This window comes from Vicugna pacos, chromosome 16 (genome assembly GCF_048564905.1).
Source record: "Vicugna pacos chromosome 16, VicPac4, whole genome shotgun sequence".
Lineage (NCBI taxonomy): Eukaryota > Metazoa > Chordata > Mammalia > Artiodactyla > Camelidae > Vicugna > Vicugna pacos.
This window is the reverse complement of record NC_133002.1, coordinates 55,702,207-55,714,817: the sequence shown is the minus strand read 5'-3', so window position 1 is coordinate 55,714,817 and position 12,611 is coordinate 55,702,207. Positions and strand designations below refer to the sequence as shown.

At 50.7% G+C, this 12,611-nt stretch overlaps 1 protein-coding gene across 1 annotated transcript; it reads right to left on the bottom strand.

The window, feature by feature from the left end:
* Positions 1 to 3,498: 3,498 nt before the first annotated feature.
* Positions 3,499 to 9,010, bottom strand: SOX9 (SRY-box transcription factor 9). The gene is made up of 3 exons (XM_072939498.1): positions 8,193 to 9,010; positions 6,973 to 7,226; positions 3,499 to 6,379 (listed from the first exon to the last, which is right to left on the bottom strand). The coding sequence occupies exons 1-3, from the start codon at positions 8,621 to 8,623 to the stop codon at positions 5,532 to 5,534; spliced, it is 1,533 nt and encodes a 510-aa protein (XP_072795599.1). The 5' UTR covers positions 8,624 to 9,010; the 3' UTR covers positions 3,499 to 5,531.
* Between the last annotated feature and the right edge of the window lie 3,601 nt (positions 9,011 to 12,611).

The following is a 12,611-nucleotide window of genomic DNA, read 5'->3' as shown; positions in this document are numbered from 1 at the left end:
TGGGCGGGGGTGGGGGGACAGGAGAGAATGACTAAGATAGAGTGGGTCAGCTTTTTGCAAACTGGGTCCGAGTAAATTTCATGTCACTGAAAAATGGTTGGAGATCAGGACAGGAAAAAAAAAAAAAAAAGGAGTTCTGGAAGTTCTTACCAAAATCGTTCCCAAATCCATTAACTACCTTGTCCTTCTGCCATCCTAAACTAGACCACCATCATCTCTCGCCTGGATGGCTGCAACCACCTCCCAACTGGCCTTAATCAGTTGCATTTTTTTCATAGCATGTGAACAAATAAATATCGGAGTGCTACTTATTTTTGCCTGCCTCCATCACTCTAAAATGTAAGCCCCATGAGGTCAGGGATTATGTCTGTCTTGTTCACTGCTGAATCCTAACCCCCAGGAGATGCTCTGAAAATGTTTCTGGGAAGAATGAGGAGCATAAATCTTCCTAAAGTGGAAAATGGCAGCATGAAATCATGGTACATGGATTAAGTTCAATATAAAATCCTGAAGTTTCAAGAAATACGTCTAGCAAGAACTGCAAGGTAATGTACATACGGTCCCAAATTTTGCCTGGTTGTTTTAAATAAATGCAAATATGCATCATTGTTGTATTTGGTCAAAAATTAATTTTTCAGATATTCAGAGTAAGACGGTCCTTGTCTGTGAGCGATGGAGAAAGAGTAGCCCCAACAGGGTGTAGCAAATTTTTTGCAGCTGCAAAAATCAGTGGGAGATCCTAAGAAAATACAGGGGAAAGGTGGCATAAGAGAGGAAAGTTAAAAAAAAAAAAGAGTAGGAAGAGGGCAGGGAAGGAATGAGGAAGGACAGGTGATTAATATTTCTTGCGGGCTTTACTTCCTTTAGCCTCTATTAAGCCCCTGAGGTAGCATCATTTGAGTCTTAGAGGACTAAGAAAATCGTGTAAAGCCAATGATGGAATGTTCTGGCACAGATTCCCAAAAACGTGTTCTGTGACACTGCCAGCAGGTCCATGGATAGGAAGAAAGGTCGGCCTTTATTAAGCACCTACTATGTGCCTGGTACTGCGGAGAACAGAAGGAAAAGCATCTTGTTTGCAGCCGCTGAAGTCATGGTTTGCTGTCCAGCAGCAGTCGTCACGGACAGACCCAGGTTTTGTGGGGCCTGAAGCTTACAGGGTTTTTTTGTTTTTGTTTTTTGAGAGGTTAGCTCTTAAAAAATTGATAAAATTTAAAAATACAAATGTAACTACAGGGTCTTAGAAGGAGCCTGTGAAAGTGATGTGATGAGTGCTAACGCTTAAGTTTCTTTAGCATAAGAGGCCGTCCATCTCTGGTTATAGCCATGGTTCATCCATTAATTTAATTTAAAAAGTGCTGCTCAAAATGAGCTCAAAAATGCTCCTTTTGGAAACCAGGGGAAGGGAAGGGATGGGATGGAGTTGAGGTGGGAAAGCTAAACACACAGCTCAAACTAATTCACAAGTTCCATTTTAATAGCGGTGCAAACAATTGATTCTAAATGAGATTTTTTAAAATCCCTTTTGTTTGTTCCATTTTGCTAAAAATAAAATCTCTTTTTGTTAAAATAATAAAAGAGAGAGAAAGAGAAAGATTTTATTTTGAGTACAAATAAACAAATAACCCTGGATCTACAAGTACAAGCCTTTTCTGGTCTGGAAGACTTTTCCCTAGGTTTCCAATAGAGGTCTTGTTGTCAAGGTGATAAGCCCTGCATTTCTGGATTTAGAATAAAAATTCTTCTCAAGTATTTTACAATCTGCTGATACCGGGCTTTGACTAGATCTGGCGGACGGACGGGGCTGAGCCGATTCAGAAGCATTTTCTGTCTGTGCTCCAGTGTCTCTTGTATTTCCCTGGGGATCAGAGGCACTTGGGGAGCTTGGGAAACCCTTCTTTCCTTCTCCTCTTGTGCCTATGCAGCAGGAATCCTGCACAGACCAGTCCATTCTGATGCAGTCAGTCCCCAGGCTGCTCCTTGCTAAAAACAGCTCTGAGGACAGCTCTGTTTCAGGAGGGAAGGACTGTAAACATTTTAACCAAAAGGGAAACCGAGGCAAGGGAGAGTAAGGGACGTGCCCTAGGTCACTGAGCACGTTTACGTCCGAACAGGCCATTCTGGCTCCAAGAAGTTCTGCCAAAGGTCACATACTGAGGGCAAGAGCCCACTTCTAGGAGAAGAGAGAACCGTCCAGCAAACAGTAGAGATTTGGGGAAAGGGTGGTCGTGATGGGATGGGATGTGTTGATTTTAACGGACTAGTGAATTCCATGAAGACTGTTAAAAGGGACTTTGTGAATGTTGGCAAGGGGGGAAAACAGAGACTTTTTACTCCTGGAGGATTGTCTCTGGGCCTGAGTGAACGGGACAGTCTGACACAACCAAGGAGCAGAGTGTGACTCTGGGGGGTTGGGGGAGGGCAGGGAGGGATTTGCACGGCACCCCGAAGGTCACAGGCCCTCAGTCCATGTTTGTTGAAGGAATTTGCAAAGGAGGAGAGTACTAGAGGGGCCTCGATTTGATAACTACCATTTTCCTGGTTGCCATGCTCCTGGGGTGGGACGCAAGCCAGGAATCCAGTAAGCAAAAACAGACAACGTGAGGTAATACCAGAGTTTGGATGCTGGTGAGACTGTCAGAGACACGGGCCCAGTAGTCAGACCAGCCTGAGCTGTGACAGCAGGCTTGCCTCGTTAGAGCCGCTTCCCCAGTCAGCTGGGGTGGGGGTGGGGGGTGGGGGTGGGGGGTGTCTCAGTGTGGGGGGTGGGAGGGAAGGAGTGATTTCATCTGTTTAATGAAAAATGACCTGAACGTTTCTCTGATCCTGGAAACTCCCATGTAACTGAGGCCAAGGAAAACAGGATTAGGTCTTATTAGTTCTACGATGGCTTTGCATCTTCTCAGAGTGAGTTAAACTGCAGGGGACAGAAAAATAAGGGAATCTCATTTAGTTGTCCCTGCAGATAAACCAGGAGACTTAAAGGGGACAGATTTCTCTCTGATCCCCTTCGGGCACTATTTTATTTGGGTTCCCTTTGCCTCTTAAGCGGACACCCGTTTCCTTGCTGTGTGTTCATAATCACAGAAGGTTAGCTCTACTAAATTCAGACAAGCAAGTCACCCCCTTTGGCACTCCGTCTACTGACAAGCTAACCAATTTCAGGGCTAATATTACCCCTTTGACTTCTACAAGGGAACACCTTTGCCCTGAAGCATGAGGGTGTTAAAACCACAACAAACTTTTTGCCAGGAGGGCAACTGCTGACGTGTAATTCTCCATGTGACCTTAGGGGGTGGCACTTTTCAAGGTTTTTCTGCTTTGATTTTTGGGGACACAGTCTTTTCTTCACAGTCAATTTTAGGACTGCCAAAAGTGTGCATAAAAAACCAAAAAGATCGCAATGATCAGGATATCACAATCTCTTTGGTGCCCCAATTCTTCAAATCATCCTTTGGGCGAGAGAGAACCAGGTGAGTAAGACCATAGGCCGTTTTGTTTTTAATGCAATGTATATTTATTGTAAACAATAATATACAAAAAAAGAAAGGAAGAAAAAAAGGAAAGGTAAGTTTCACAGAGAAAACAAGAAGTCTGGGGAGGGGTGAAACAAGCAAAACAAACAAAGCACAAACACAAACCAAATCTTACCTACAGACAGAATATGATTTAAATGCCAGGTTTCTTAAGTTACAGAAATATTTTTTTTTAAAAAAAGATCTGCTTTTATACAGAAACTGAAAGATGCCATATTATAAGAGTGCTTTAAGATTTTATTCTACTGACTTCTAAAACTGTTAATATATCTTTTTTTAAATAAAAAAAAAAGTTTGCTGTCTTTTTTAAAAAGCAATCCTCAAACTCTCCAGCCACAGAAGGAATTAAGCATTAAGATCTGTCAGTGGGCCGACTCCCTCCCCCTTCCTCCCTCTCTCCAAGAGAACATGCAGGGGGACACAGATGACACATACTTGCACTGCTTTGTGTCCCAACACACACACACACGCACACGCGCACACACACACAGTTTAGGTGGCCCAAAGACCTGTGGCAGAAAACACTGCAAATGACTCAGTGATACACTACATCTGCAACCTCTCATTTGTACACAAAGAAAAACAAGTTTCCAGTTTGTTTTCAACAAAACAACAAAGAAAAAAAAAAAGGACAGACAAAAAGGCATTTATACAAATCTAGGACAAGGAATCCAAAGAAACTTGCTTTTAATAAAAAAAAAAGATTAAAGAGATAAATAAAAAAAAAAAAACTGGTTACAGTTAAGAACATAATTTAACAACAGATGACCCTACCCTTTGAGGACGGCTCTGACAACCTATTTTAAAGAAGGCAAATTTAAAAAATAAAAAGAGGAAGTTTGTTTTTGTTTTTGTTTTTAATTAAAACCTCTCCTTACAAAATAAATAATTTTAGCACGTGGAATGTCTTGAAGATTAACTGCTGGTGTTCAGAGAGGCACAGGTGACAGTTAAGTGAGGGACTCTAGCATCTGTGTTCCACATGGGGCCCGGGCAGGCAACCAGGGGGCAGTGTGCTGGGGCACGCACATACCGGCTGCTGGAGCACCCCCCAAACAGATTTCTTCTCCTTTGCTTGCCTTTTGCTCCTTTTTATAAGATTGCGGTGAACAAGCAAACACTGGAGGAAATGCACTAAAAGTGGGCGAAAGCATTTTTCAGCAGCATGGTTTTAAGGCTCAAGGTGTTTTTCTCTTGTTGAAAAAAAATATATATGATAAAGCTTACCAAGTGCATCTCTAGACTATTGTTTACTTCCATATTCACAAAATAAGGCCTTTATTTTTCTTTCTAAGGCAACTCCTCCTTGAATCACAAAGCCTGAGGAATTAAGCAAAGCTAACCCCCCAAACTGATCCCATAACACAAATTTGTGGGGTTTTTTAGGTTAATACAACACACACACTTTTTTTGTTTGTTTGTTTGTTTGTAAGAGAAAGCAAATCTGTACAAAAATACTCTGGTTGCAAGAAAAGCTAGGGCACACTGTTCAACTAAGTAGTTTAGCTGTTGGAAAAATAAGAGCATTTAATTTTTTTTATCTAAAAATATGTATAAATCCCCTCAAAATGGTAATGAATCATACACAGTACATACTAAAAATATTTAAAATAGAGAATATTCCTCACAGAGGACTTTTTTCTTTAATTACGGCTAAAAAATAATTACAAAGTCCAAACAGGCAGAGAGTGAGCAAATTGGTCACAACGAAACTCCATCATCCTCCACACTTGCTCTGAAGGTTTCAAGTCCAGTTTCCTGTCGATTGCGCTGGTCCGTCTAGCCAAAAGTGGCCTGGCCACTGATTCCCAACAAGGTGGTAATGCGTTTGAATAGCCAATGTTTCTGTCTTGGAATTTGGGTTCGAGTTGCCTTTAGAGTCAATGTCTTTCAAAAAATAAGAAAAAAAATGTTCAAAGGAAATTCTGGTTGGTTACGTGTTTCTTCGGTTAATTTTTATGATCATCACGGCCATTATCACCCTCTACGGTCTCCTCAAGGTCTGGTGAGCTGCGTGTAGACGGGCTGTTCCCAGTGCTGGGGGCTGTGGGTTTGCGGGATGGAAGGGACCCCGGAGGTGTCGGCGATGGGCGTGTACATGGGCCGCTGCGCCGGGTTCATGTAGGTGAAGGTGGAGTAGAGGCCGGAGCCCTGGCCCGCCGCGTGGCTGTAGTAGGAGCCGGAGTTCTGGTGGTCTGTGTAGTCGTACTGCGAGCGGGTGATGGGCGGGTAGGAGGGGCTGTAGTGCGGGAGGCTGAAGGGGCTGTAGGCGATCTGCTGCGGCGAGTGCTGCTGCTGCTCGCTGTAGTGGCTGGGGCTCAGCTGCTCCGTCTTGATGTGCGTTCGCTGCGACTGGCCCGGCTCGCTGCTCAGCGTGGTCAGCGTGTGCGCCTGCGCCTGCGGCGGGGGCGCCTGCGGCTGCGGCGGCGGCGCCTGCGGCTGCGGCTGTGGGGGCGCCTGCTGCTGCTGCGGGGCCTGCGGGGGCTGCTGCGGGGGCGGCGGCGGCGCCTGCTGCTTGGACATCCACACGTGGCCCGCGCCCGCGGGGGTCGCCGCCGTGCTGCTGATGCCGTAGCTGCCCGTGTAGGTGACCTGGCCGTGCGTGGCCGGCACCCCCGGGTGGCCATTGGGCGGCAGGTATTGGTCAAACTCGTTCACGTCGAAGGTCTCGATGTTGGAGATGACGTCGCTGCTCAGCTCGCCGATGTCCACGTCGCGGAAGTCGATGGGGGGCTGTCTCCCGCCCTCTGACAGGGGGCGCCCCTCTCGCTTCAGGTCAGCCTTGCCCGGCTGCACGTCGGTTTTGGGGGTGGTGGGTGGCGTCGGTGGACCCTGGGATTGCCCTGCAGGCAATAAAAGAGGAAGATGCACAGGGAAATCAACCAGGGCTGTGCAAAGGCTTTAGTCTTAGGAACCCTCCTGGGACCCTCCCTTCCCGTTAAAGTGTCCTAAGGACCCATATGCGCTCCGGAGGCGCGATGCACCCGAGATAAGTCGCAGAATGATTAACCTGCCAGTACACACTCGGCAGTCTCCTTTTATCGGGGAAGGGTTTGAGGCCCAGAGGGTCCGGAAGACCAAGCTGCTACTTGTAGAAGAGCCCTGTGTGTGCTTTTGGGGTGGGGGAGCAGAGAGAAGAAGGGAGAAGTCCTGTGAAGCTGTAAAGGCATTTTACCTCTCAATAAAAATTAATCTGTTAGGATGTAGGGATTAAGTTGTGTGTGTGTGTGTGTGTGTGTTTAGAGGCTTCGTGGGACCCTGGGCAGGGAGGGGACGAGAACCAGTCGCAGGGGTTAGTGCTTCTCTCCCCCGAGGAGGGCAAAGTCCTTAAGCAGAGCCTACTCGGGGGTGGCCTGGGGGTGTGTCAGACGGGGCCGCGGTGGCCTGGCCTGTGCGGGTGGTAGTGGCTTGGCCTGGGGGCCGTGAGGAGACTCACCCGAGTGCTCGCCAGGGGAGTGCACCTCGCTCATGCCGGAGGAGGAGTGCGGCGAGTCGGCCTGCAGCGCCTTGAAGATGGCGTTGGGAGAGATGTGCGTCTGCTCGGAGGCCTCCTCTGACTCCGCCTGGCCGTTCTTCACCGACTTCCTCCGCCGCGGCTGGTACTTGTAATCCGGGTGGTCCTTCTTGTGCTGCACGCGCAGCCGCTCCGCCTCCTCCACGAAGGGCCGCTTCTCGCTCTCATTCAGCAGTCTGGGGGCGGGAAGGGGGAGGCGCAGAGAAAAAGAAGGGCTCTGTGAAACCGGCTGGGCTGTCAGTTCGGCGGGAGGGGAAGGTGATCCCCACCACTTGGATTCTTCGCACACAGCCCCTTTCCTCCCTCCTCCCTGCTTTCCAGACACTACAGCAGCTCAAAAATTTTCTTAAAAAAAAATAAAAGAAAGGAAAAGGAAAAAAAACTCCGCTCTTCTAGTCCGACCTGAGCGGTCACTACCCGCCCCGCCCCGCCCCGCCCTCTCCCCGTATCTTCTATTTTGGAAACCCTGGAGATGAAAATAGCTCTCCGCTGCTCTGGCTCCCAGTGCCTTTGCTACTGGAGTTATACCCGCCCCCCTTCTGTCCCCAACACTCTTTAAAAACTTTCTGCAAGGAGCTCCTTCTGTCCCCCGCCACCGCGCGCACACACACACACTGCACCCACCTATTTCCAGCAGTCTCCCTTCTTCTCCCCCCAACCCTTCCTGCCAGGGGGCCCTCTAGCCTCGGCTTCTTCCCCAATTCTGCATCCCATCCCCTAGGCGTAGAGCTTCGCGAGAGAGCGCAGTTTGAGGGAGGGAGAGGTAAACTTCAAGTCCCACCCCCAAACCCCCACCTTGGGATTGGACTTCACTGCGGCAGGAGGTCAGGCTGGCAGCCCCCTCCCTCCCACCGTGTCTCCTACTAGAGTTCTCCCTTCATTTGGCTATCTACCCCCGCCCTCGCCCCTCCCCGCTCCACCTACCCTCCCCCCTTCCCCCCAAGAGCAATCCAAGAACTTTGTCAAACTCTGAGCCAAGTTACACCTCGTCCCCACTCCCCCCTCCCTCCCCACCTCTTCGGCTCTGGGACCGGCAACTCCCTCCTGCTGGGAGGCGGGACGTGGAGAGACGGTCCCGGCCAGCGCCCCCCGCCCCCCCTGCTCCCGCCGCCGCGGAGCCCACCCTTCGGCGCCCGCCCTACCTCCAGAGCTTGCCCAGCGTCTTGCTGAGCTCGGCATTGTGCAGGTGCGGATACTGGTCGGCGAGCTTCCTGCGCGCCGCCTGAGCCCACACCATGAAGGCGTTCATGGGCCGCTTGACGTGCGGCTTGTTCTTGCTCGAGCCGTTGACGCGCACCGGCATGGGTACCAGCGTCCAGTCGTACCCCTTGAGCACCTGGCTGACGGCCTCGCGGATGCACACGGGGAACTTGTCCTCCTCGCTCTCCTTCTTCAGGTCCGGCTCGCCCTTGGGGAACGTGTTCTCCTGGGGCCGCGTGTTCTCGGTGTCGGAGCCGGAGCCCGAAGGGCAGGGCGAGCCCGCCGAGTCCTCGGACATGGTGGGGCTGGGGGCGCCAGACAGGCCCTTCTCCTGCTCGTCGGTCATCTTCATGAAGGGGTCCAGGAGATTCATACGCAGGCCCGGGGCAGGGGGCGGGTGGCCGGGAAAGGCGAGAAGCCGCGGCGGCTCGGGGACTCGAGGCGCGGGCTCCTCTCCCCTCGGCTGCCCGGACGCGGGGCGAGCGGCTCCCGGGGAGCCTGGCGCGTCACTCGGCCGCAGCGGCGAGCTTTTAGGAAGGCGCGCAGTGGCCAGCCTGCAGCTGCCCGCTCCAAGTGGGGGAAGGAGAATTGGAGAGGAGGAGAAGGGGAAGAAAGGAGCAAAAAAACGGGGGCGATTGCACCCCTTCTCTCCTCCTCCTGCAAAGAAAAGTTCCTGGGGTGAAACTGGCAAGTCGCGGCGCCACTGAAGTTTCCAGTCAGTTTCAAGCTCCGCTCTCCGCTCTCCAACTCCCAGCTCAGGGGCTCTTTAATAAATACTCCCCCTCACCTTAGAGACCTACAGCCAATCACGGCACGGCATTTCAGGGGTTGGCAGGCAGCTGATTGGGTCCAATTTGGGGGGAGGAGGATTGTGGCACTGGGCTGGGTGACGAGAGGGGAGGGGGGAGCGAGGAGGGGAGTTCTGCCGCTGGTCCGGCGGGTGGGGTTGTGGGGGGTGCTGCGGGAAAGGCGGGGGACCCGGGACGTCCAAGTGTGTAAGTTTGCCTTCCTCTCGTAATGTCAGAATTCGGTGCCGTCTCCGCGCGAATCTTTGCGTGTGTGTGTGTGTGTGTGTGTGTGTGTGTGTGTGTGTGTACTAGGATCTATCCCCACCCCCAAGCATTTCTGTTCACTGCTTTCTCCGAGGTCCCGGGGAGTTAGCCGGAGTTTGCAGTGTTCGAAAAGCTGTCTCTCCTTAAAGCGTAGCCCAGTTTCCGCGCCTGGAGCCTGCGTCCTCCGAAAGTGCTTAGAAATTTTCTTTTGAAGCAAATGTTTTGGTGACTCAACGCCCGCTGTTCCTGTGTAATAATCCATATAAATAGATCAACATGCTCTGGTTTGCCGGGGCTGGTGCGGCCGGTCGGGATTCGGCTGCGCTCTTGCAAAGGGAATCAATGAAAACTAAAGTTAAGTCCCCCGCACAAGCTGGCGGTCGCGGCGACGCCGTAGCTCTGCGCTCGCGGGAGACGTCCCGCGCTTCACCGACCTTGAACTCCGACAAGTCCTTCTCCAGCCCTCCCGAGCCCCCAACCCGCGGATGCTTCTCAGTGACAGGGCAACCGCTTGGACGTTCTGCTCTTCTCCTCTGGCCGTCAGAACGTCAGCAGAGTTGCCACGGGAAAGAGTTTGCAAACTGTTCTGGCTTTGAGAAATCGAACTTTGCGAATGTGGCTGTCCTGGGCCGCGAGGCTGAGGCCGGGCACCTGGTTTGAAAAGGCCAAACGAATGCGCACCACCGCAGACAAAACACTCCACTTCGGTGGAGTCCTGATGCTTGCCTGCTTTTGCCTTTTTTTTTTTTTTTTTAAACAAAACACCTGGAGCGGTGAAGCTCCTGTCGTCCTGACTTTAGTCGGGTCCTTTCCGACTTGCAGACATTCCGGAGTTCTGGGGAGAGGGTGGGGGTGTCTCTAATGTATTTCAAGTATGATTTGAGCACAACCTTTCTGTTTACACGAACTGCTTAGAAGCCTGGTTGGGTATCTGTCCTGGGGAAGATGAAAAATCTTTGTCGCCTGCGGGTTACATGTCTTCAAAATCACAAATAAACGCACAACTGTGGAAAATTCAATTTTTAATACCCCCTCCCCTTTCTGGCTCTCGCCAACGTTCACCTCCGAATTAAGTGATTGTTATTGTGAATCGGCCCGCGTCATATCAAAGACTTGCTTATTTCTAATTTGCAAATTGTGGACACTATTACAAGATTTCAAAGAATGTTTTCCTTGAAGAAATTTTTGAAATCTCGTTTTCTCTCGTTTTCTTCCGAAGAAGCCGATATTTGTTATAGAAATATGGAACTGTTCAGAAGATAGTAAGTTACAAGCCTTTAAAACAGTATTTACTTTTTAAACGACTGTAACTCACAAGTGGATATCTCCAGTACCCTACAGCCTGTTTACACGTTTGAGACCTCATACAATAGCTTGCTTTCGTGGCTCCGTATATAGGCTTGGAAAGTATAAGAACAACTTCGTCCTGGCTTGGAATAAAAAAGCCCCGCTTAGTATGGACTGATTTCTGTGTCCTAGGGAGAGGACAGTTGCTAGTATAGCTGTGTGATTCACAGACACCTGACCCAGGAGGGAACCCATAGACCAGAACTTCGGGCAGAAGTTTTAACCAGGCAGTCTGTACTTAGTTACATTTTATTGTAATTCCTGTATTTACTGGTATAAAGGCAGTGAAGACGACTGTGACTTCAAGATATTTTGGAATACTCCACTAAATATTTGTGAAGATAAATACGTACATATAAAAATATATTTTAATACAATTATGTAATAGGAGATACGTAATATATAACATGTAAAACCACGAACTACGGGTGTATATACCTTTTCTGTTCGTTTGATGCCAGCGGTTTTGTGTTCTTGTATCTTTTTGAAAATTTATGATAAACAGTTTTAAATAATGGACTGCAATTTTTAGCTGTATCCAGAGGGGGCGCCAAAAGCCCAGAAACTGTCTAACTCAGAAACTGCAGGAAAAGTTAGATGGTGACTGGGCGGGGGAGGTGGGGGGATGTGTTCCATTCAATCAGGACTGCTTTGCTGCCGAGATTTATCTCGGAAGAAATTCCTACTCGATATTCCCTCCCGTGCGGATCCACTTCTGAGCAGCCCAGTTCGGGGAACTGGGAGGTGTGTGTCTATAGGGAACTGGGCAAAAAAAAAAAAAAAAAAAGCGCGTTCGAGATGCCTGACATTTCTATTCTGCACAGAACGGGACACCGAGACCACAAGGACCCCCATCTCTCAAGTGCCAAGCGTTGCCCTTTGCTCAGTGTGCCAGGATCAGGCCAATTCTGACGTGTGGGCACCGTCGATTAGCCAGTGGGGCGGTCCTGCATTTTTGCAGGTGCTCTGGTGCCAATACCCCCACCTCCGTGCCGGGACTCATTTCGCTCGGGTGTGAATTTTCCGGGTCGCCCTTGACCTCTCTTCCCTGCCAAGGGAAGAACGCTTGCAGTCTCTGACCACAGAACCCGAGTCAGAGAGAGCCCGAGGGGAAAGGAACCCTTCACAAGGTTCCGATTACAGATCGGGAAACTGAGGCTGTTGGCCCAATTTCAGCCAGAGCATTCTGCCAGGAACAGGCTGGTGGGGCTGAGGAAGGGAAACGGCGCAGATCAAGGAGAGGGACAGGCAATGGACCACATTTCACCAATACAGGACGTGCTTTCGGGTCCAGCTCGGGAGCCAGCGCCGCGAGGTCTGCCGCCGGGAGCGGAGACTTGGAGGTGCGAGCGGATCCCAAGGGAGACCTCGGGAAACCGAGGTCTGGGATCCGCCCCCTCCCCCCTTCTCTCTCTTTCGGCATCCGGGACCGGCGCCGGGCTCAATTTCCCCAGCCGGGGCTGCCAATCGCCCTCCGCGTCTACGCGGGAGCCCAGGGTTGCTGGCGCAGAGCGCGTTTCGCCGGCTCTGTGGGGCGGCGCAAACGCTCGGTGCCTGGGGTTTTCTGTCTTGGATGGTGGTGGACGGTGTGGGCTGATAAGGTTCCCTTTACCTGGGGAACTAAGGGCCACTACCTCCCTCTCCAAAATTCCTTAGCAGAAGTGGGGACTGCGTCTAAATCCGTTTTCTGCGGGAAGGCAGGTCCTAGAAAGTGGGGAGGGGGGCGTGAAAACAGCAGCGTCTCCCAAAGATCTCAGCCCTGGGCCACGTTTTCCATAGAGGCGCTCGGGGGCAAGGGACACCCTTCCTCTCTGCCAATTCCCCTGACCGGGTTCCCTGGAGGTAAAAGACCTCTATCCCCGGTGGGACACTGAGGTCCCCGCGCCCTCCCTCCGCTCGCAGCCGCTCCTCGGTAATTAGCACTCTTCCCTGGGCATGGAGCGCCTTTGCCCGTCACTCTTC

Coding starts and splice junctions, on each gene's coding strand:
- SOX9 (XM_072939498.1), bottom strand. CDS start 8,623: ATGAATCTCCTGGACCCCTTCATGAAGATGACCGACGAGCAGGAGAAG. Junction 7,227..8,192: donor ACGCTGGGCAAGCTCTGGAG/GTAGGGCGGGCG, acceptor TCCCGCCCCCAG/ACTGCTGAATGAGAGCGAGA. Junction 6,380..6,972: donor CTCCCCTGGCGAGCACTCGG/GTGAGTCTCCTC, acceptor TATTGCCTGCAG/GGCAATCCCAGGGTCCACCG.